Source organism: Laccaria bicolor, genomic scaffold (genome assembly GCF_000143565.1).
Source record: "Laccaria bicolor S238N-H82 LACBIscaffold_8 genomic scaffold, whole genome shotgun sequence".
In the NCBI taxonomy this organism is placed as follows: domain Eukaryota; kingdom Fungi; phylum Basidiomycota; class Agaricomycetes; order Agaricales; family Hydnangiaceae; genus Laccaria; species Laccaria bicolor.
The window spans coordinates 1,056,520-1,078,878 of record NW_001889879.1 but is presented as its reverse complement, the minus strand read 5'-3'; the positions used below and the strand labels follow the sequence as shown (position 1 = coordinate 1,078,878).

General features: G+C 46.8%; 6 protein-coding genes across 6 annotated transcripts; 4 read left to right on the top strand and 2 right to left on the bottom strand.

Moving 5' to 3' along the window:
* Positions 1–1,090: 1,090 nt before the first annotated feature.
* On the top strand, positions 1,091–4,120 carry LACBIDRAFT_318182 (uncharacterized protein; the record flags this gene model as incomplete). Its single annotated transcript, XM_001879494.1, has 14 exons — positions 1,091–1,243; positions 1,298–1,451; positions 1,513–1,597; positions 1,653–1,737; positions 1,784–1,853; positions 1,906–2,011; positions 2,059–2,165; positions 2,212–2,415; positions 2,472–2,871; positions 2,921–3,060; positions 3,119–3,387; positions 3,437–3,566; positions 3,622–3,849; positions 3,909–4,120. The coding sequence occupies 14 exons, from the start codon at positions 1,091–1,093 to the stop codon at positions 4,118–4,120; spliced, it is 2,343 nt and encodes a 780-aa protein (XP_001879529.1).
* A 46-nt stretch (positions 4,121–4,166) lies between these two features.
* LACBIDRAFT_192602 (profilin) lies at positions 4,167–4,981 on the bottom strand. The gene is made up of 4 exons (XM_001879238.1): positions 4,902–4,981; positions 4,752–4,849; positions 4,561–4,698; positions 4,167–4,503 (listed from the first exon to the last, which is right to left on the bottom strand). Exons 1-4 carry the CDS (start codon positions 4,912–4,914, stop codon positions 4,372–4,374), a joined length of 381 nt encoding a protein of 126 aa, XP_001879273.1. The 5' UTR covers positions 4,915–4,981; the 3' UTR covers positions 4,167–4,371.
* Positions 4,982–5,181: 200 nt separating this feature from the next.
* LACBIDRAFT_325774 (uncharacterized protein) lies at positions 5,182–5,854 on the bottom strand (the record flags this gene model as incomplete). Its single annotated transcript, XM_001879237.1, has 6 exons — positions 5,182–5,228; positions 5,253–5,314; positions 5,346–5,401; positions 5,425–5,610; positions 5,715–5,767; positions 5,848–5,854. The coding sequence occupies 6 exons, from the start codon at positions 5,852–5,854 to the stop codon at positions 5,182–5,184; spliced, it is 411 nt and encodes a 136-aa protein (XP_001879272.1).
* A 1,051-nt stretch (positions 5,855–6,905) lies between these two features.
* Positions 6,906–8,488, top strand: LACBIDRAFT_248415 (uncharacterized protein; the record flags this gene model as incomplete). The annotated part of the gene is made up of 9 exons (XM_001879493.1): positions 6,906–7,051; positions 7,100–7,364; positions 7,423–7,546; positions 7,602–7,615; positions 7,668–7,857; positions 7,903–8,001; positions 8,043–8,166; positions 8,216–8,359; positions 8,410–8,488. The coding sequence occupies 9 exons, from the start codon at positions 6,906–6,908 to the stop codon at positions 8,486–8,488; spliced, it is 1,185 nt and encodes a 394-aa protein (XP_001879528.1).
* A 9,148-nt stretch (positions 8,489–17,636) lies between these two features.
* On the top strand, positions 17,637–18,466 carry LACBIDRAFT_325771 (uncharacterized protein; the record flags this gene model as incomplete). Its single annotated transcript, XM_001879492.1, has 2 exons — positions 17,637–17,818; positions 17,854–18,466. The coding sequence occupies 2 exons, from the start codon at positions 17,637–17,639 to the stop codon at positions 18,464–18,466; spliced, it is 795 nt and encodes a 264-aa protein (XP_001879527.1).
* A 945-nt stretch (positions 18,467–19,411) lies between these two features.
* Positions 19,412–21,329, top strand: LACBIDRAFT_325770 (uncharacterized protein; the record flags this gene model as incomplete). The annotated part of the gene is made up of 9 exons (XM_001879491.1): positions 19,412–19,439; positions 19,493–19,546; positions 19,649–19,787; positions 19,901–20,297; positions 20,389–20,530; positions 20,552–20,581; positions 20,691–20,745; positions 21,070–21,120; positions 21,200–21,329. The coding sequence occupies 9 exons, from the start codon at positions 19,412–19,414 to the stop codon at positions 21,327–21,329; spliced, it is 1,026 nt and encodes a 341-aa protein (XP_001879526.1).
* Positions 21,330–22,359: the final 1,030 nt, after the last annotated feature.

The following is a 22,359-nucleotide window of genomic DNA, read 5'->3' as shown; positions in this document are numbered from 1 at the left end:
AGGCACACCAGGAAGCTCGTGTCGTTGCGGATGTCGTGTCCGTTCGGATGAAGGGAGGAGAGGAAATGTATTAGGTGGGGAATAGAAGATCACAGCAGGGTGCTTGTTAGGTGGTCGCCGCTCTGGACCTGGGGTAGTTTGAAGCGGCTTCAACACGAGGGCCGCTTTCTCCGCTATGATGTCCGAGTCTATCGAGCCGCCCTCACGGCCGGGAGGAGGCTTCACCGTGAATGGCTCGTACCATCGCAATCGACTTCCTTCTTTCAACACCCCACCCTCCTCTTGGTTCTTCGAGATCATCTCGGGCTGCGTAGTCCTCAAGATGGAATCGAGAACCTGCCACACCCGACTTTCGTCCTTCTGTAACATGTTTGGTGTCAAAACGGCATCGCACTCTCTGACCCATCGCTGCAAGGCTCCCAATTTCGGCATTTGTTCCCGGATGACCATCTCCGCTAATAGCACGAGAGCATCGACGTGGCGCTGGTCAACAAGTGCGGAGGATATCCTTGACGTCAATGAACTTCCTTCTCACTAAAATTAGAATTCATTGTAGAGTGATGATGAACGGGTGCTCACCTGTGTTCGTTGTCTCATGAGCTACTCGCCAGTAGTCATGTACTGCAGTCTTAAACGGTTTCAACACCTTTGATCCAATCAAGCCAGGGTTTTGAGCAAGCAGAGTCAGAGTTTCGGTCGTCGTTTCCAGTTCATCGAGGAAGAGCAGGTTGCCGATCATGTTCGACGGGTCAGCTTCAACGGCGGTTGGTACAACATCCTGCCTTAGTTTCTTCAAAACCGGCTGAGGTTTCTCTGGCCCTTGCTTCCTTTTCTTGGAGCCTTTGGCCATTTTTTCGAGCTGCAATTTGGCTGGATCCTGGAGCCTGGCGGAGGAGATGAGACTGTGAGGTTTCGAGGACAGCGCCAAACATAAAAATCTAAAGCGCCAAAGGGCGCGTCTTCCCAAACTCCATCAGGCGGCATCACTCTGGTTCTTGTCCGACGGTTAACTTTGCGTTTGGTTTGCAAACTTGGGATGTCTTTGGGTTTCTAGGACTTTGTCAACCGAAAGGAATACTTGGAATACTTGATGACCTCCGTTCCGCCACCTTCCTCCACGGCACCGCTTGTCTCCAGCGCGCTCAATGTCCCAACGGCTACTTCCTACCCCTCTGTGAATTGCCTCCAGTGGTCTTCTGATGGGCAACTATGTTTCGTGACAAAAACCGCGATTTACATCCTTGTGAGTCGTTATCAAAAATATTTGTTGAACGGAAAATTGACTCCATGTGCGTAGACCCCAGATCACGGAATCAACTTTGACAATACCTCCGTGATCAAGTCTTCCTTGAACAAAGAAAGTCGCGAAGACTCTCAAGCGCTGGGGTGGTTTAGAACCATTATTCAGTTTGACAAGTCTGAAGGGATTCGGTGGCCTGATCATTCTCAAGGTTCCGCGCTATACTGCCAACTTGACCACTTTCTCTGAGCTGATCAATCCTTCTGATTTAGCATGGGGCGCTGCATCCCTGGGGTCAATCGACTTGTCACCCTCGTCAGTAGCAATTTCACCAAGCGGTTTGTCCTCCGATGGCGGGTATGTCGTCACCCCCTTACCGATCTAGAAGACATTAAACGAACGTCACTTCAAGCTGCGTCCTAGCAATGCTCAGCTCTAACATGGACCTCACTCTCTGGGTTGCCGGAAAGAATTATCTGAAAGGAGAATGGCCGAAAGTTTATACCGTCCTTTCGGATCTGTGTTACAACTAACCCAAAGCAGGCCGCCGACGTCACACCATTTCTTCTGGAGACTCACCCATCCGAAGATATTCTGAAATCACAGGTCATCAGTACGTGTTTTTAGCCAAAAATTCTGATCCCGCGTCTGATTCGCCGATTGAGGCGTGGCTTGGACTCCTTTTGCCAATTTCAACGTTTGCCCGACGCCCTTGGTGAACAGCTCTTTTCTCGTAATCGGCAGCAGAGCAGGTTCTATCACCCTTCTCCGGTTAGTTTATCGATGAAATCCTGTGCGTCATGCTTATTCCGGCCTAGGTACCACGCTCACAAAGAGATTGAACACATTCACACTATTTCAGTCGCAGACAGGTGGATAACACAACTAGCGCCATCTGCATGGAGCCTCGCATCCCCCGGTGTTTGTGAGTCCGTGAACTCAGAAATTTCCAGAGTTACCGACTGTTTCAGGCGAAGGATACATCGCTTATGGAAGTGCCGACGGTTCTGTGGGTCTTATCAAGATCACCCAGGTCCTACAAGAAACAGATGGAGAATTCCATTTTGCTCAAAACTTTGTATTGGAGGTTACCGTTGAACGCGGCCCGGAATTACTATTTGGTCCTGATAAAACTGGAATTACGGCCTTGATATGGGTGGACATCGTTGGAAGAGGCGTGAGTCCTGCCCTTCTCCAAGCTTCTGACCTTTGATTCATTCTGCACACACAGCCCATTCTGGTCGTCTGCAAACCTGGAATCGTGCACCTCTGGACTGTAGCTGGCGAAGAATTCGGCTGGACGGGATCTCGTTCTCTCTTAATCAAGACACAAAAGATATCCGCAGTCTCATCCGCATTCCCATCAGTGTCGGGAATTGTTTACCTTCGGCTACGAGACATACTCGTGTAATCCTCTCCGATGGGTCATTCCACACTATCCATAACCTCTCAAAAGACCCCTCTTGGACATCTCAGAAGGAGGATGACCAGATTACTTCAGACAACCTGTCTAAAACGTCTCGCAGTGTCTTCGTCAAGGCAGAGCAAGGCGCCGTTGATCAGAACGATATGAACCGGATTACTGGGACGATATCTTATGACGATCATGCCACTTTTTTGTGGGCTTACGAGTGAGCTCTTTTTCATTTGCCACTCGGTGCTCTTATTGAGTCAATTTAGGACAGCAAACCCTTCAGACTTTAGCTACAAACACGATGCGAAACATAGTAGCATGCTGATCGCTGCGCAAATGTGGGAAGACGATGAAGACGATGTGCTTCTCAGAGGCCTTGCCAACACATTGAACGGCGTCAGGACAGGTAAACCTATCACCACTATCTTGTTGTTTGAACAACTCCTTAGTCATGCAACCCACAGCCATCGGCTCCGAGCCCCTCCACGTCCTCCGCCCATACCTCTTCCACCTTCGGAATCAACGAAAGCTCGCCTCCTTACATCCCCACTTCCTCGAGATCTTGAAGCCGACATTCGCGGACCACTCGGTTGACATTCATATTCCACAATGTACTGGAGAAATGACGCCCGAACTCCGCCGGGATTTCAGGACGAGTCTTTCCAGGCATTTATTCGGGTGGGATGTACTGCTTTCGCTTAGGATGCGGCTCTCGCTGGCCGACTTTGCTTGGGTTGGTCTCATGTTCTCTTGAAAAGCATTATGATGGAATCATGCTCCAGAAACTATCCATAAGCCCGGAACAACAAGCAGACTGCGGGCATGTTGCTCAAGGACTTCTCAACACCATCTCACATCGTGTGCTACGCACGATAATTCGGCACCTGGCTTCTGTCACCAACTGCCTCCAACGTTTGTCGCTTTCATCTTGACACCCGAGAGGATTAGACTTAACCTCCGCCCATAGCCAACGACGTCCCATTTGCATTAAGAATGGTGGTTCAGTCTCTTCTCCCTGGTAGCCCTCCGGATCTATCACAAGAAGGACGAGACCTGGCGGCACTTGTGGAGGGCCTCACAAGCAACCCATCGTCTCCAATATCAAACGAACTAAACGAAGTGTGCCCGGCTTGCAAAGTAGAGGTTCCACTGCAAGATATCACAACAGCTGTATGTCCCAACGGCCACACATGGGGTACTGTCATTCCGTTGAACTCTGAAAACCATTTGTGAGACTGATCTTTCTGAGCTCAGCCCGATGCTCCATAACAACTTTCATTCTATCCACTCCTCGGGTCCGAACTTGCGTAGGATGCAGTCGGAAGGCGTTCCTCCCCGTGTCGGCGCCGAATTCGCCTGATCACAGTTGGCTACCACCAACAGCTCGGGGATGGGTAGTTGAAGAGCTTCTGGAGGCTGTTCATCGGTGTCTGTTCTGCAACAACAGCTTCGTCAGCGTTCTTTGACTCATTAGGATGGTACCGTAAATGTCGTAATCCGTGCCAAGCTGGTGGAACAAAGAAAAATCGCAGTAGATTAGATCCGAGTGATGGATGGATGGATGGATGCTTATTCTACTTGAATGTTGGACAAAGCAGATAGCGAATTTCAATGGATAGTAAAGCAGTGTGTTTGTGATACATATGGACTGTCCGACTTCATCATCCCTTGGGGTACTGCACACGACACCTGATGGTAACAATACAAACGCAGACATCTAGTAGCCCACAGAGATCAGATAATCCGCAAGACCCTCCACAATGGGCGTCGTCTCCGGGGCTTGGAGTGGCGCCAGGTATTCAGTGACAATGACAGCCTGTGTGGTCTTGACGATCACAGCGCCGTCGAGCTGTGCATAAAAACGTATCACGGGTAGATCAAAAGGCTGAAGCGCGTTAGGACGTACCTGCTTCTTCCCGTAAATACTACGCTGGTCGGCTCGGACCGCGAAGAACTTTTGACCTCCAAGCCGAACACCGCTTGCCAGAATAGCGTCAGGGTTCTTGAAACCGTCAACGATCGCCTTCTGTTCCTCTGTGCTTAACTGTGACAGATCTCTTAGAACGACGCGAAAAGATAATAATCTCTCTTGCTCACTGTGAACCCCACCGACGTTGCCCATACACCACCCTTCAAACCAATAATCGCCGCCTTTGAGACCTTGCCACTCCCGATCAGGTTAGAATCGACGTATGCTGCGTAATAGGGCGTCGATATGCTGATTTATGCCACCGATGAAGGTATTACCTTGCCAAGACATGATTAACACACTGGTGGACGTCGAGCGATGAACGATGAGGACGAGGATGTGGTACACTTGTAAGAATAGGAAAAACGGCTAATTATGGTCTGTATCACGGAGATGGTATCGCTTATGTAATCGAGGTTATTTTCCATAACCCACGATAAATCAACGATACAAACAACACTCCGCTACAGTCTCGAAACTTGATTTGAAGGAGGGCAGGGCAACCTGGAGTGATTCAAAGTACACTCAAGTGACGCTCGCTCTGCGGTTTTCATGGCTTTAAATCAATTTGAGATTGTGCACCTCGGTAAGAAAGTTGTAGCATCCTAAACGACCAGTCAACGACAAACCGCGGAAACGCATAGTATCGACGCCTGACCGTTGGGACAAGATGGCAGCACGCTGATAGACGCTGATCTCCGTTTGAGGCGCTTATGCCTTACGGCATTGCATGGGGCAACACTGCCGAGCATTTCACCAACATTTCCCACCAGAACGCCTGCCATTCAAGTGTTAACCCACCCTAGCGAAGGAAAGAAAGGCATGCATTGCTTCGACGTAACGCTCGACAATCTCATAGATCGCATCCGACGGTGTGCTATCTCGAGAATTATAGAGATCCGGTGGTCGGGAATATGGTCGGCAGCTGAAGGTGAGTGTTGTGCCTGAGGCATCAGCATCGAAACTGACAGGTGCATATGGGCTCCACTGTAAAGGTCGATAAATTTGGACTATCCAGACGGAGCTGAAGTGGATCATATCAGCGGGCTCTTGTCGTACGTGTATTTATCTCGCCAAACCGGATCACTCACGTATCCACAGATATCCTGCACCTTCAATTCTAGAGTCGGGCCACGCTTCAAGGCTGCTAAATCGCTTACTCGTGGGCTGTGATTGAGACCCTCCTTCAAAGACTCTCTCTAAGTGCATGATTTCGGTACTTACAGGACATCATCTATCGACTCAAAGAAAGTTCAGTTGGTCAACACTTTACAATGAAGGTTTGACGATATACTAGTCCTATTACAGTGAGTCGCTTAACTCCCACTCCCACAGTACAACAGTACTTGACGTCGCTTGTCCTAGAGTCATATGGCGTTTGCTGCAGCCACGAAACCCAGCTGGTCCCAACACTCCGAAAAATAGCACTACTTCAAATTACCATCCCTGCCAAACGTTTATAACTCAACTCACTAATAGTTCCAGTATGCTGAACCTAAGCAAATGCCTCTATCCCGTTGAACTTCCACGCGCGCCTGTCCTGATGTCAACTCGAAGCTCCATGCCGATGACGAAAAAACGGATTTACCGGAAACGATAAGAAGCACCCTGACCAGGACCTTATCCTTGGGTCTGATTTTCTGAACTCCAGGATATGTGTCGAACATATTCAATAAAAGCGACATGACGAGTGCCAGTGAGGCAATCACTTCCCCCTTGCTACATCGGCAGTGCGACCATCATGTACGACATACTCGCTTCAGACTTTCCCAACACTGCAGTCTCGGGTGTGATGGAGACGCTCCAGTTTCATTCATACCTCACTGTCGCAGGCTTGCTGTTGGGTCTATGGAGCTTGAAGCATATCGGCGTGAAGAAGCCAAATCCCAACTGCCTTCCCCGACCCCCAGGTCCCAAGGGACTCCCCATTCTGGGGGCCATGTTGGAAGTGCCGTCAATGAGCGATAAACCGTGGCTGGCTTACGATAAAATGTTTAAGAAATATGGTGCGCCCCCGGTTAATATTTGAGGCTTGTGACTAATTTAATTACCAGGCGATATGGTATGCTTCGAGGTTCTCGGCCAGCCATTTCTAGTTTTAGGATCCCCGAAAAGAATAAACGATATATTAGACAAGAGATCGTCAAATTACTCGGACAGATTGATCATGCCTATGTTGAGGCTGTACGTTCTCCCCAGCCCAAATGTCATTTTACGAGCAGGCTAAATTGCTACACAGAATGGGTTGGGGTTACGCTATACCAAACATGCCTTACGGGACTATGTGGCGAAGGCACCGCCGTGCCTTTCACGAACATTTTCACGCGAACACCGTCCATAAATATCTACCAATCCAGGTGAAAGAAACTCAAGCCTTACTCCGTCGGCTTCTCACGACACCGCAAAACTTCATGCATCACATCCGACAGTAAGCCGCAATCATTCATATTTGATAGCCTGACCAATGTCTTTCCAGGACTTTTGCATCAACCATTATGAGTGTCACTTATGGCCTACCAGTCTTGGAATCTGACGACCCCTATATCACTTTGGCTGAGGAGGCGCTGCAAAGCGCTGCCGAGGCTGGCATTCAGGGGACTTTCTGGGTGGATCTGCTCCCATTCTTGCAATATGTGCCAAGCTGGTTTCCTGGAGCTGGCTTCAAGCGGAAAGCTGCTCACTATGCCGCCATACATGCCGAAGTGGCCAATCAACCCTTTAAAATTGTACAAACGAAAATGGTAAACTCTTAGTTCCACATCACTTGCTAATCGGACAAGTTGAACATCGTATTTTTAGGCGGAGGGAACGGCGATACCTTGCGTTCTGACGTCTTTGTTGGAGGATTTTCCCGGAAACGAAGAACTAGGCCGAGCGGAGGAAGAGATTATCTCTCGAAATACCGCTGCGATAGCATACCTTGGTGAGCAATCATATTCTTGTACCCGAACTGATTTTGTCAATCACTTGGACGTTAGCTGGAGCCGATACTGTTCGTCATATTTTCTCCAAATTTTCTTTTGACGCGACTCACTCTCTATTAGACCGTTTCAACCGCTCAAACTTTTTTTTTGGCCATGGCGATGTATCCGGAAGTCTTGCGAAAGGCACAGGCGGAAATCGATGCAGTCGTCGGAATAAATCGCCTTCCAGACTTTAACGACCGCCCATATCTGCCATACGTAAACGCAATAATCAAGGAAACGATGCGTTGGAAATTGGTTCTTCCCCTCGGTAAGAGGTTTTTCAATCTCCTCCTCCGGCTGTTCATAAAGGCAGGTTTTGCACACATGGCTACTGAGGATGATGAGTATGATGGATACTTTATTCCAAAAGGTACTGCCGTCATCGGAGCTGCATGCTACGTTTTTCGCATACGTGAAAAAAATTTATTTATAGAAAAGTTGTGCATAGGTCAGTTTTGCACGATCCTGAAGTATTCGAGGCCCCCGAAGAGTTCAGGCCGGAGCGCTACCTTAAAGATGGTCAAATAGACCCAGGCGTTAGGGATCCAGTAGTCGCGGCCTTCGGATTTGGCAGGAGGTGAGTGAGAAAATGGCATCGAAATGAGTCATTAACAGCGGGGCTTTAGGATGTGTCCTGGCAGGTACTTGAGCGACAATTCTCTATATTCTATCGTCTCGTCTGTCTTGGCGGTATACAATGTCAATGCGCCAGTGGATGAACTCGGAAAACCTAAACGACTTGAGGCGAATTACACAAGCGGGTTTCTGTCGTATGTGTTCTTTCTATGGAGTCTATGAGTATCCATTCATTCCCGTATAGATATCCCCTACCTTTCAACTGCACAATCGAGCCTCGCTCCAAAGCTGCTGAATTTCTGATTCGAGGCCTCAATGATTGAGTAAGGCACTGTTAAATGAATATGCTGTCAACTGCTCACTGCTGTCCAGATGACTTCACGCTTGCTGTGACGGCAGCGTTCGCGATCCATGCAGTTTTAGTTCGGGTTCAAACTGTAACATAACTAGGCGGTTTCTTGTCTATGTTTTGCCAGTGCATGGACAAATATTATTGTTCACTGTAGCAACATGCGCAATGGAGCCTTAGCGGCGGACCCAGAGTCCATCGACAGACGGAAGACCCCCGATTGCAGCAGAATCGAGGTTATTTTTCGTGACGGTGAACATGTATTGCTCGCCATGTCGGTGTAAGTCGTGTTATCTGCGACGCAACTCTGCCCAAAAGTAATATTAGCGTATCTGTGGGTGGCTCTTTCAACACTAGAATGGAACGACCACGAAATCCGATACGCACCTACAAGTCCACTTCAAACCATTACAACTCTGGAACCTCCCCAAGTCCTGCCTATGCAACGGAGGCGAATACTGCTCGTCGCGGTTCGGCTCTCAGGGTGCTCCTACGCTAACCAACAGTCGCTACCGTCGTCTGAGCAGAAAGATCCTTAGGGGGGTGGCAGTGATTCACCAGGACCATATCCCAGTCCGAAGGGAAAGTCGTCGCATTTGCAGAGGCGGGGGATACATATTCCGTTGATTGGTGAGGAGCAGGGGTGGTCGGAACATGGGAGGGATCGAAGACGCTGTTGTTTGAGGAGCAGGTTCATGTACTGTTCGTTGATGATGGAACGGTCATGGAGATGGTGGATTGAACTGCTTAGAATGAGGATTTGGGAAAAGGACGCCATGGAATTGTGAGTTGAGCGCTAGGTGTGTGTGTGTGTCACATATGTTGCGAAATAGGGAGCATGGTCACGGCCAACACTGGTCGCGCGTCGCGCGTCGAGCGATGAACGAGGACAAGGATGTTGAGTAGCTAACGCTTATGTAATCGACATAGCGATTGAAATCAACAATACGGTTGCAATACGGACACGCTCCGCCCCGTCCCAAAGTTTGATCAAGGGGAGGGCAGGATAATCTAAAAAGATTCGACGTACACCCAGTAATGAACAGGGCCGCTGGTATCGAGTCAACGCTCGCTCCTGCAACTGTCAAGTTGGCTTGAGATCAATTTGAAACCGTGCGCCTTGGTAAGAATAGGCGTGAAGACGGTAGCCTGAATGATGAGTCAATGGAGGACCACGGCTAATACACAGCATCGAGAAAGCAAAGCTGGTTATGCGAGACACTGCGATACTTCAGAATGCTCGGTCATGCGGCCAAGGTCAATGAGTAAAACTCGTAGTGGGCTCTTCAATGAGGCAGATGTTGAAACGAGCGTCCGAAGTCGTTCAAGAGTGATGAATATCAACGTCGGAAAAAGTTAGAGGCCGACCATAAGTAACCAGAAGAAGTTGGGGGTCTACACTTCGTCGAAGTCTCCAAGCGTTCAAATCGCCTTGGCGGATACTTGAACATGACGGCGAGGATAGCATGAAGGAGGGGTGAGGGATTTGGCTCAGTCGCGGCGAATTGAGATCCGCCTGTATAGGCTTATGGGGGTTGGATTTGTAACGGTGGTTGTTTCAATTGACACCTGCAAGAGAAAAACAGTGTTGAGCTTGAGCCATTGGGATTCGAGACGATCTACTTACCAACTTCAGCTAAGCCCGACGTTGTGGTTAGGAAAGGCTGCGTGCTACTTCGAGTTCCCCTACACCCCTTCCCTTTCCTGCATTGCTGTACAGGAGGCAGAGTTCATGGCCATTATGCTTCAAAGGACAGGCGGTCGGGGGTACTGAGCAGCGTATATCGACTCGTCATCCGATTCCTATGTGAATACCACACAGGCACGATGAGAGATACCCGCATTCGCGTCGATTGGAATCAACCCATAGCCGCGGGCGTTTTGCGAGCCCGTGGCATTCCAAAGAGGGTTCACTTAGCGCTACTAGTGATAGTTGAATCAAAATCACATCGTCTTACAAAATGAGCGGTACGTACTGGCCTTCCCTGGTTACACTTTGCATATAGAACTACCTTGCATAGCACAAAAGGGTGAGATCATCATCAAAAGGGAAAGGAAAGAGGTGAACCCACGTCTTTGTTGGTCCACGTTTGCGATTGCTGATGTGGTTCGCTTGATCTCGTCCTTCATATCCAATCCAAAGTATTGGTCATCGCTGACCCCTTCCATGGGGCGAAAACGATGAAGTCGCATCTACCGTGAACCTGTTGTCCATCCCCCATTTTCACCCACTCTCTTTCCCCTTCTTATTTTTCTTCGCTTACAAGAACGCAGGTGGTCGGAACCAATGAAAGGCTGAGGGGCTATTTCCCAACAAGTATTCCCCACATCCGCACTGGTCATGATGACTTCGATCTTTGAGAGCATTCTATGCCAGTTCTGTGCAACGTCAACAGATTAGCCCATCGGCAAAGCAAAGGGGCTTCGCGTTAGGGTAGAAGTAATTGTCCAGGAAGGTTAGGCTGCGGAGTGTGACATGCTCAGGATTTTGGACAGTCGGAGGTGTGTTGAACATTGAATGAGCCAGCCAGATGTGGAAAGTGTGCTTTAGATACCTCGTCCGTCTTGAATAGGGTTCAGATTAGGGGATTGAATTACGAGGTCGCTTGGAAGTAAGGGTTTCGAAGATATAATACTCGAGGTACAGATTCGTGAAGATTGGGACATCGGCATTGCCTGCCAGTGATGACTCCTTGTCAGGAAGAAGCAGGTAATCAAAAAACCTATCACACATACCGCTCAGAGTGTGCCTCCAACTTGAGTTGCCGCGCTGACCACTTGAACAATGGAAGACCTGGGCGTAGAGAGCGGTATTGATGGAGTGGGATGCATTACTATGCGAGACATAGAACGAAAAGCTAGCTCGGTCACTAGCAAGTCGTCAGAGGCGATGTTCGGTAGAGTGGTGGTGCCGATTCGGTTCATCAGCTCATACCAAACACTGCGGTTTGCGTGAAAGTTCGTGCCGAGTCCCGATGACACCCCAGATCTCCTCAAATCTTCGTCACCAACTCAAAGCTTCGCCAACGGTTCTCTCTCCACATCACTCCTCTGACACGTTCATTCCTTCATTCTTCTACAACAGCATTGACAGGGCGTAGATGGCAGCTGCATGAATCCACTACATATTGAGAAAACAAGAAGTTAAACGTCAACGTCAGCTGACCTCGTTGTCAGCCACAATCGAGTCAGTCAGCCAACTTTGACGCCGCACAGCATTGTCGCTTCCTTCTGTACCACCATGTCTGATCCTGGTCGCCCTCTCGGAAGTCGTCTGAAAGGCAAGTTCCAGGCATTATACGATCGACTCTCAGAGTCACCCCACTCATCCAATGAGAATCTCGCAACTGGTTCAAGGTTAGGGCCTACTTTCAGATTTGTGCATCCTTATTCTGACGAGGTCTTCAAAGAGTGTCTGGAGTTATGGCAGGAGCCGCGGCTCTGGTGCGTGTTGCCACTTCAGTTTGATCAGACTTGTCTGCTCATATTTCATGGGACACCAGAATGTATTGCAGGGAGCTCACAACTTTGTTATCAAGGATTCCAATTTCTATAGTGCCCAAAATGTATGTTCTGCTATCATGGGTGTGATAATGATTAAATCTTTGATCTAGATGGAATTTCATCAACACTTCAGCAGTGTTCAGCATGATGCACCCTTCATTCCCCAGATACCAAATTCAAGTGCTCTCTTTACAGGTCGCGAGCACATTATTGAGAAACTGAAGAATCATTTTGCACAGCAGGGGAATAGGGAGAGGAAGTCTTTCCTACTTTATGGTATGGGAGGTATTGGAAAGTCTCAGATTTGTTTGAAGTTTGTGGAGGAGATGGCTGACAGGTATATGTTCTTCACTTACTGGCTTTTGAAGTCTCTAAAAACCATTTCTAGATTCTCTCATGTCTTTTGGATTGATGCATCTTCTGAAGATACAATTACTCTGGGTCTGAAGGGTCTTTGCTTCCATCCTGATGCTAAAGCTGCTATTAGTTTGAGCTCTGTGTCCTCTCAGTCTGCCCTTGCATGGATCTCTTCACTGCAGAGTGAATGACTTCTGGTCTTTGATAATGCTGATGGTGGACCTGAAGTTGTAGAGAAATTCATTCCATCTGGCTCCAAGGGCAATATTCTAGTGACAAGTAGAAACAAATCTCTTGGACGGGTTACAACTTATGAGAATTCTCTGGAAATTTGCCAAATGTCACAGAATGAAGCTGTCTTGCTTCTTCTAAAGGCTAGCCACCTCAGTGATACATCTGGAAATATGCATAATTTGGCACAAAATATTGTCAATGAGCTCTGCTGTTTACCTCTGGCAGTTGATCAGGCTGGGGCTGCCATTGAGACTGGTCTCTGCAGTATTGATAATTATCTTGAGAACCTTTCTCAGCATCGAGTGAGACTTATGAACCATCCTGTGTTTAAAGGAGCATCTCAATATAACCGTACAGTCTATGAAACTTGGGACTTGTCATTTTGTGAAATTGAATCTAGGGCAAAAAGAAGGACAAGCAGCCAAGATGGAGAGGCTGCCCATGCTGCTATTCTTATTCTTCAAACTGCTGCCTTTTTTCATCATGAGAATATACTTGAGATGATATTCAGAGAAGCCTCCACTTCATTCAGTTCAAAATATCACAAAAAGCTGGATAGAAAAGTTATAAAGCACATCAGTGAATTGCTTCAGCTTGGAGAGAATCAGTCCTGGAATGAGATGCTCTTTCATGAAGGAATTAGAGTTCTCAGATCATTCTCATTGATCAAAGAAGGCTCATCCTCTGGTATCTATACTGTTCATCCTTTGATGCATAAGTGGAATAGAGATAGAATGGCAATATCAGAGATGCAAGTGATGCATAAAGTGGCCAAATTGATACTTGTGCATTCTATTCCACTAGGTGATGCAAGTGAAGACTTTGCATTGCGCAGGCTTCTGTTAGTGCACATCAAAGCCAATTATGAGTTTCAAGAGGAAAACCACATCAAAAAAGAATTTGATGAACTTGAATATGTTAGATTCAGTGATGTAATGGAGGAAAATGGCATGTGGAAAGATGCAGAGGATCTTCAATATCAAGTAATGAAGAAGAAGAAAAAAAGATATGGAGAAATGAATCAATCAACTCTGAGCAGCATGGCTAATCTTGCAACAACTTTTGCAAAACAAGGAAAATTTGAGGAAGCTAAGGAGTTGAAAATGCAAGTTTTGAACTTGTCTACAAAGCTGCTGGGACCAGAACATCGACATACATTGATCACCATGAACAATCTTGCATTCATTTTCTCAAAGCAAGGGAAATTTGAGGAAGCTAAGAAGTTGAACATGCAAGTTTTGGATCTGCACACAAAGCTGCTGGGGCCAGAACATCCAGATACTCTAACCAGCATGAACAATGTTGCATCAACTCTCTCAGGTCAAAGCAAATTTGTGGAAGCTGAGAAGTTGCATATACCAGTTTTGAATCTGCGGAAAAAGCTGCTGGGGACAGAACATCCAGATACACTAAGCAGCATGAACAATCTTGCATCGGCCTTATCAGATCAAGGAAATTTTGAGGAAGCTGAGAAGTTACACATGCAAGTTTTGGATCTGCGTACAAAGTTGCTGGGGCCAGAACATCCTAACACACTAGGCAGCATGATCACTCTTGCATTAATTTTCTCAAATCAAGGGAAATTTGGGGAAGCTGAGAAGTTGAACATGCAACTTTTGAATCTGTGTAAAAAGCTGCTGGGAGCCAGAACATCCAGACACATTAACTAGCATGAAGACTCTTACATCAATTTATGAAAAAGGAAAGAAATTTGAAGAAGCTGAGAAGATGAACATGCAACTTTTAGATCTGCATACAAAGCTGCTAGGGCCAGAACATCCAGCTACAGTACTCAGCATGAGCAATCTTGCATCCATTTTTGCAAAGCAAAGAAAATATGAGAAAGCTGAGAAGTTGAACGTGCAAGTTTTGAATGTATATACACAGTTTCTGGGGCCAGAACATCCATCTACACAAACAAGCATGAACAATCTTGCATTCATTTTCTCAAAGCAAGGAAATTTTGAGGAAGCTGAGAAGCTGTACATGCAAGTTTTAAATCTGCGCACAAAAATATTAGGACCAGAATGCCCACATACACTTACCAGCATCAAACATCTTGCATCAATTTTTGCAAAGCAGAAAAAATTTCAAGAAGCTGAGAAGTTGAACATGCAACTTTTTGATCTGCATAAAAAGCTGCTGGGAGTGGAACATCCAGATACATTAATCAGCATGAAGACTCTTACCTCAATTTATGAAAAAGGAAAGAAATTTGAAGAAGCTGAGAAGATGAACATGCAACTTTTAGATCTGCATACAAAGCTGCTAGGGCCAGAACATCCAGCTACAGTACTCAGCATGAGCAATCTTGCATCCATTTTTGCAAAGCAAAGAAAATATGAGAAAGCTGAGAAGTTGAACGTGCAAGTTTTGAATGTATATACACAGTTTCTGGGGCCAGAACATCCATCTACACAAACAAGCATGAACAATCTTGCATTCATTTTCTCAAAGCAAGGAAATTTTGAGGAAGCTGAGAAGCTGTACATGCAAGTTTTAAATCTGCGCACAAAAATATTAGGACCAGAATGCCCACATACACTAACCAGCATGAGCAATCTTGCATCAATTTTTGCAAAGCATGAAAAGTTTGAGGAAGCTGAGAAGTTGAACATGCAACTTTTTGATCTACGTAAAAAGCTCTTGGGCCCAGAACATCCAGATACACTAATCAGCATGAGATCTTGCAGCAATTTTTGAAAAAGCGAAGAAATTTGAAGAAGCTGAGAAAATTGAAGATGCAAATTTTGAATCTACGTACAAAGCTCTTGGGCCCAGAACATCCAGATGCACTAACCAGCATGAAAAATCTTGTATCGATCTTTGAAGTGCAAGAAAAATTTGAGGAAGCTGAGAAAATGGAGATGCAACTTTTGAATCTACGTACAAAGCTCTTGGGCCCAGAACACTCAGATACCCTAACCAGCATGAGCAATCTTGCATCAATTTTTGCAGAGCAAGGAAAAGTTTGAGGAAGCTGAGAACATGGACATGCAACTTTTGAATTTGTGTACAAAGCTGTTGGGGCCAGAACATCCAGGTACATTAGCCAGCATCAAACATCTTGCATCAATTTTGGCAAAGCAAGGAAAGTCTGAGGAAGCTGAGATGTTGCAATTGAAACTTCTGAATCTACATGCAGAGCAATGTCTCCAACCCACATTGGACACCTCAATCTAAGCAAAATTTGAAGGGTTGTGGTTTGAAATTTGATTTTGGAGAGGAAGGATCAGAATATGGTTATATATATAGGCAATGTAAATCAATATATGTCTACACTGGACACATGACAAGATAATTTGTGTTGGAATACTCTAAAAATATCTTTTGAAAGTTTCTCATTTTTTTCTCTCTTCTCTAGCAAGAAATATGTAATACATCTTCAAAGATTGTTTTTGATGAATGAAGGTCAAATATTGATACAATATATTAATAACATGTTGAATCCATTCAGATAAGTATTTAAACAATTCAAATTGACCCTATATTTTTCAAGTAAGTTTCTATATGTCACCTTGCTTTAGCTAGGTCTCCCAGCTTCATAATTCATAAACATTCGCAAACAATAGGACTTTGTGGAAGTCATAATCCTCATGATTGGACCAAACATGGCACACTGCTTCTAGTGGTCATAATTGGAACAACAATATGTGTATTCTTCTATGTAGTTGTAAGGAAGTTTTGTCTATCACACTAGGTATATGCCAGTGATGAGTCCCAAGAACTTTAACATAGACACCAATAACTTGCTTGCAAGGCTTGACATGTCGTTTAGATGACCTCCAAACATATTGCAGACATCCTTCAAGTTGATTACACTAGATACAGTTCTTTTCATACAGTTGAATGAAATAAAAGAAAGTTGTCCTGGTGATGTCCAAAATGTAATTTACCTCAAGAAATCTGTTTGCATGTACTCTGCTATCGAAATCTATATCTCCCTGCCCCTATCCTCCATAGTGTTTAAAGGTTCAGTCCATAGGACCACAAAAAACCGGTGGACCAAACTGAACCGGACCATGGTCCGGTCTTTTTTTCGGTTGCAGTTGCCCCAATTTGGGGTTGGTCCAGTTGCTGGTTGCCTCATTTCGAAAATCTTTTAAAACCGTTCAAAGACCGGTTTTAATCGGTTGAAACCAGTTAAACGGTCACGTGCGTTACATAGCCTTGTAACCACGTTTATTGCCTTTTATTGGGTTTTTGTCTCATCAAAAACGGTTAAGAATTGAGAAAGATATAACCAAATCCATATTTTACCCAAGTCTCTAGGAGATGTAATTCAGTTTCAGTCATAGCTATGTCAAATCTTCATTAAATCTCTTGAAAATTGGTAGAATGACGGGTATTTATATGCTTTACTATTTTATATAACCCGTTTATTTTTCAGAGTAATAATGGTTGAGATACAAATGGTTTATATTGATATAATAAATTATACGCAAAAAAACCGGTCTGGATCGGTCTGAACTGGTATCATGGACCGCAAAAGACCGGTCCTAGGTGGTTCGGTTCGGTTCCCTCAATATCTGGGTCGGTCCTGGACCGGTTGCGGTCCACAGTTGTGCATTTTCAGGGCAAAAAACCGGACTGAACTGAACCTTTAAACCCTAATCCTCCAGCTCCCCATTCTGCACAGAAACAGCAGCCAAACTCATCTCCGCATCCGCCCTCATCTCATCCCCTTCCTTGTCATACCTCATCAACATCTTCACTATCATCACGAAGTAAATCATCCCAACCACCAACAGCCCCGTGATAGCTACCCATGGACCCAAAGCTTATGCCCTAGAGCACAGGGAGGCACGAGTGTAGAGATAGGGTGCTGTCTTTGTACAGGGCGTGTGATAGTCTGTGTACGTAATCACTTTCTCTTTCTTCCATACCACTATCACTGCCCCTCTGAGGACATGGTGCTCGCGTTTCTTTTTCTTTTCCTTTCTCTCCATATCTACATTTGCAGCGCACAATCCTTTCAAGACACCATCTCTGTGCCACACTTCAAGTAAAACCCCCTCGTGTCGCCAATGCCACATATCACTCAAGACCCCAATCTGGAGGTGAGCCCCAAGGTCACATCTGCGGCTCTTGATGCCGTCTGCACGGCCCTCACCACAGCGGAGGGTATAGACAAAGTGGTGGTTGCTGCTCGGTTAGCCGATGCCTGGGTTGCGGACAACACACCAGGAAAGAGGCTTGGGCAGCACAGGTAAGAGAGGATGAGGCAGCAGTGGCTGAGGCCAGGCTCGCACATGAGGCGGGCGGGCTTCGGGAGCTCAGGAAGGAAGAGGAGGCAGAGGAGAAGGAGAAGAAGAGGCCCAAGCTGAAGGGCTTCATTGCAAACAAGCCTGTGAGGGACAACATGCAGCTCCCCTTCGTGTTACACGATACACACAAGCGCAACTACATGGAGCTTTACTCCTTCATGATGGAGGGTTGCTTGGAGGCAGTGAGGCTCAACCGGACCATTGCCCAAGATGCCTTTACCTTTGCCAAGGCGAACGACACCCTCCTCTTGAAACCCCTGGCTTCGCACAAGCCTTCGAACAAGGTCATCCTGGATGAGGATTTGACATGGCATCAGATGTCGATCACCAAGAGTTGTTTGCTCCACCACATGTCACAAAAGTGGTTGGCCCCAGCCACTTGTCGTCGCCCTCACAGGATTTACCTCAATCTCGAAAGCCACCCCATGTGGCTGCAGGTCGATGGCGATACGGTACTGCTACACTATGAGGCTCAGGTCCAGCATGAGTGGCATAAGTCCCTCTGTGGTGCCAACGACAAGCCTGCAGTTGATATCAGCGTCATTAACGTAAAGCACGTCGAGGCCATCAGGCTGATCTCTGGAACATAAGGCGCATGGAAGGGGTCTTAAGGTTGGTACAGCTCTTTTTCTGTTCCCAAAGCACACAGGCTGACAGTTTCCCCTTTTTTTCCCCCCCTCCCCAACTCCTTTTTTTGCCTGACACATCCCATTCATCTGTGCTCCTTTGCTCCCATGCATCTTTACTGCACCCATGCCCCCTCCCCCCTTTTGTTGCCGCCCCCCGCGCCTGTTCATGGTACACCATGTACTGTGCTGCATCTGCTCCCCTGTGCCCATGTGCTCATGCACACGCTTCTGCTCCCCATGCACACGCTGATGCCTCCCATGTGTTGCACACATGCGCTGCTGCCCCCTTTGTTGCTGTCACTCATGCTCCCTCTGTTGCTACCCCTTTCCCCGACCTGTACATACCTTTGTGTACTAGCTTGTATATATACTTGCTTGCTATGTCCTTTCCTGCGCCTGCTGTCCCTCTTCCCCCATTTTCCTCTGCACCATGCCTGGTTGTTATCAGACTTGAGGAACAGCTGGCCAAGACCCACTTGGCTTCCCCTTGATCAAGGAGTGGTGGCCTGGCCTCTGGCCTCTCCGCGACTCAAGCATCTAGTACCTTCGGGGAAGCCAACAGATGTCCTCTACCTGCTTGGCAGGGAGGAAACCTGCTTGCAGTCAGTAAGCATGATGAAGATATGCTCTTGTCTGCTCTGCGGTCAGCAGGGTGTTACCACTAGTCAGCCAGACTGTGGCGATATGCTTGCTGGCCGGCGACCTGAGGGGCTGTTGCAGCCTCTGCCTATCTACTCATGCAGTGCCAGCCATGCTAGTAAAGTTAACTAGTTGAATCAACACCCTTGGGAGATGCATCGGACATTGACGATGCCCAGTGGCCCAAGCCCTCAGCCCTAGACCTTGGCCAAGTGGTATAAATAGTAACAGGGTGTGGCTGACGTACAAAGTCCCTTGAGGGTCCCAATGACCCTACATCCTGGGATGTATCCTTGTAAGTTGCACCAAGTGCTCCTGCCCACTATGCTGGATAAATAACCACTGTAGCTCCCTCACCCCCTGGTGTTAAACTGCCACCCTGCAAACAAGGTGCCACAACTGGTAGGCAAAGGTGGTTGCTAAGCCCCTGCTGCCATGCAAAAGGGTATTGATTGAAACATAATGATACCCCCACACAAATCGGTGCATATCCACATGCTTAAGAACACTGGCCCATGCCAGAACTCACAGTGCTTTCCCTTCCCAGCCACACACCGCTGATCAACTGTCAGCCATGGACTGTACATCTCTGGCCGCCACCACACTCATTGACGACCTCTCAAGGTCCCCCTCTCTCTCCTTTGTGTGTGAACCCCCCCAAAGTGCCTCATCATCGATGGACAGAGCCCTGCCATCCAGCCAAATGTGTTCAAGCCTTTCCATGTCCAGCATGCCTGCAGACATACAAGTGTCTAGTCTGATGTGCTCCAACCTGCACCTGCCTGGAATGCCAAAGGCCGTCTACATGTGTCTTAAGGTTGATGAAGACCGCACTGGGGTGCCAAAAGTCTTCAGTGACAAGACTCTGCTGCGATATGATGGAAAAATCAGCTTGCCCAGCATTACATCTGGCACCCGCCTTGAGAGTGGCAGCATACACCCAGTTGGTGATGGTCTATATCGAGAGATCATGAGATGTGTCTATGCTGAGAATGGACATGCTATTGTGGAGGTGGCTACCTTTTGTGACGGAGCTGGGGGGAAAGGGAGAGTTGGGGAGATACCATCCTTCCTGGTGTCCCTCCCAGCCATTTTGGTGGACATGCCAGTTGAAGAAGTCTCAATATGCTGGACCTTCTGGGATCTCCTCACTGTTTGCTTCTAGCGCCCTTGATCAGGCTGGGCCTCCCCCCAATAACAAAGGCATGCTGCACCTATTCCCCTGCTATAGCAAGTCCTTACAGTTTCCTCTAGACCCTTGCCCCCCTAGCTGGGCAGCCCCCCTCCAAATCCTTGTCATGGTCCCACCAAAACTCCTGTTGTTGATGCCCACCTTCCCTACCAAATACCACTACCGCACAAGGGGCACATCCACTCTTTACAATTGTATATATATATATATCTCAGCACCCAATTGCAACAACCCTTTGCTCTTTGGTGAGTTGCCTCCCCTGCTCCCAAGAATGTGGTTTTCTCCGAGACTTGCTCGACGCATCACAAAACTCCTAATCTTTGGGAATTGCAGCTCATCTCATTTTGCCCACAGAGTGGACCTCCCTGTTGGGACAGAAAGCCTTTGGCTTTCACCCATCCTTTGCGCTGTGCGCAGTCTGTCCACTTTCTCTTTGCAAGACATTACATGCTTCCTTCAGTCCTAGACTATGTAGTACCTTAGGCATGCTATAATGTCTGCTCCCACCTAGTACCTACACTAGACGTCCTCAGCCTCAGTACAAATATTATGCCCTAGAGCGCAGGGAGGCACGAGTGTAGAGATAGGGTGCTGTCTTTGTACAGAGTGTGTGATAGTCTGTGTACGTAATCACTTTCTCTTTCTTCCATACCACTATCACCGCCCCTCTGAGGACGCGGTGCTCGCATTTCTTTTTCCCCACCCTCCACTCCCTTTCTCTTCTCGCTTCCAGCTCAAGGTGCACCCACAAGCTTTCCCATGCAGAGAGTTTTGCCACTCTTGGGTTAGTTACGCAGGCGATGTGGGTTGTTTTTCTCCCACCCACCCATCACAGCTCATCTGGTTTTGCCTTTTGCCCACAGAGTGGACCTCCCTGTCAGGACGGAAAGCCTTTGGCTTTCGCCCATCCTTTGTGCTGTGCGCAGTCTGTCCACTTTCTCTTTGAAAGGACATTACATGCTTCCTTCAGTCCTAGACTATGTAGTACCTTAGGCATGCTATAATGTCCACTCCCACCTAGTACCTACACTAGACGTCCTCAGCCTCAGTACAAAGATGGTGTTGCGCTCCGTCGCCACTGCGAGGAGTTGGCCAAAGGCCGGATGACAAGCAGCGGCCTCCATTGACAACCTAGATATAGAGATATTCAATTTCAATGCTCCAATGGAGTTCTCATGAAGAAACAAAAAAAATAACAGGATAAGATTAAAAATGAGGTTTATGTTGACTGCTAATGGGAACAGGTAGAACAAGTTCAATTCATACATTTTGGAAGTTTTTCATTGGGTGAAGCTGAGGGTGTACTAAGAACCCTTACTAATGTATCTACAATACAGATGCAAGGTTTTGTTGATGAAGTCAACCTCTAGTTTTTAACATGTTTCATAAGTATTTGGTTTTCATTCATTGAAAACAATCTTTGTAGATGTATTATATGTTTTTTACCAGAAAACAGAGAAAAAATAAGGAACTTTCAAAAGATATTTTTAGAGTATATCAGCACAAATTATCTTGTCATGTGTCCAGTGCTAGTGTCATGGTAAAATTGGAGTAAATTGACAGGCATGACTCACTGCGAGGAAGACTTCTTAGTGCTGACAGTTGTCTCAAATTAAATTTATCTGTTGCAAAGTCATGTACTAATAAAGTCTGTTATTAATGAAAGAGAATGTTGTTGTCACTCATAGTGAGCAGTTCAAATTGGTAAGAAGATACTTTGAGGTGTTGGTACCCATGTGAGTGCATCTCCATTGGCATGAGTGTATGGCATAGGCATGCATATCAACATCCATGTGAACAGAGATGCAAGTGCAGAGAACAACTGAATTTACCAACATAGCCCATGTTACAATTGGTTTGTCCATGGTTGATGCAAGGTTCATGACCTCAATGCAGAAAGTAGAAGTCTCAGAGAGACAACACTCACCAGTGTTATGGATCTGGATGCAGAGCATGTCAGTAAAATGCTAGGTAGTAATGAGCAAATACATATGCATCAGAGTCAGGAACATTTAGAATGCTG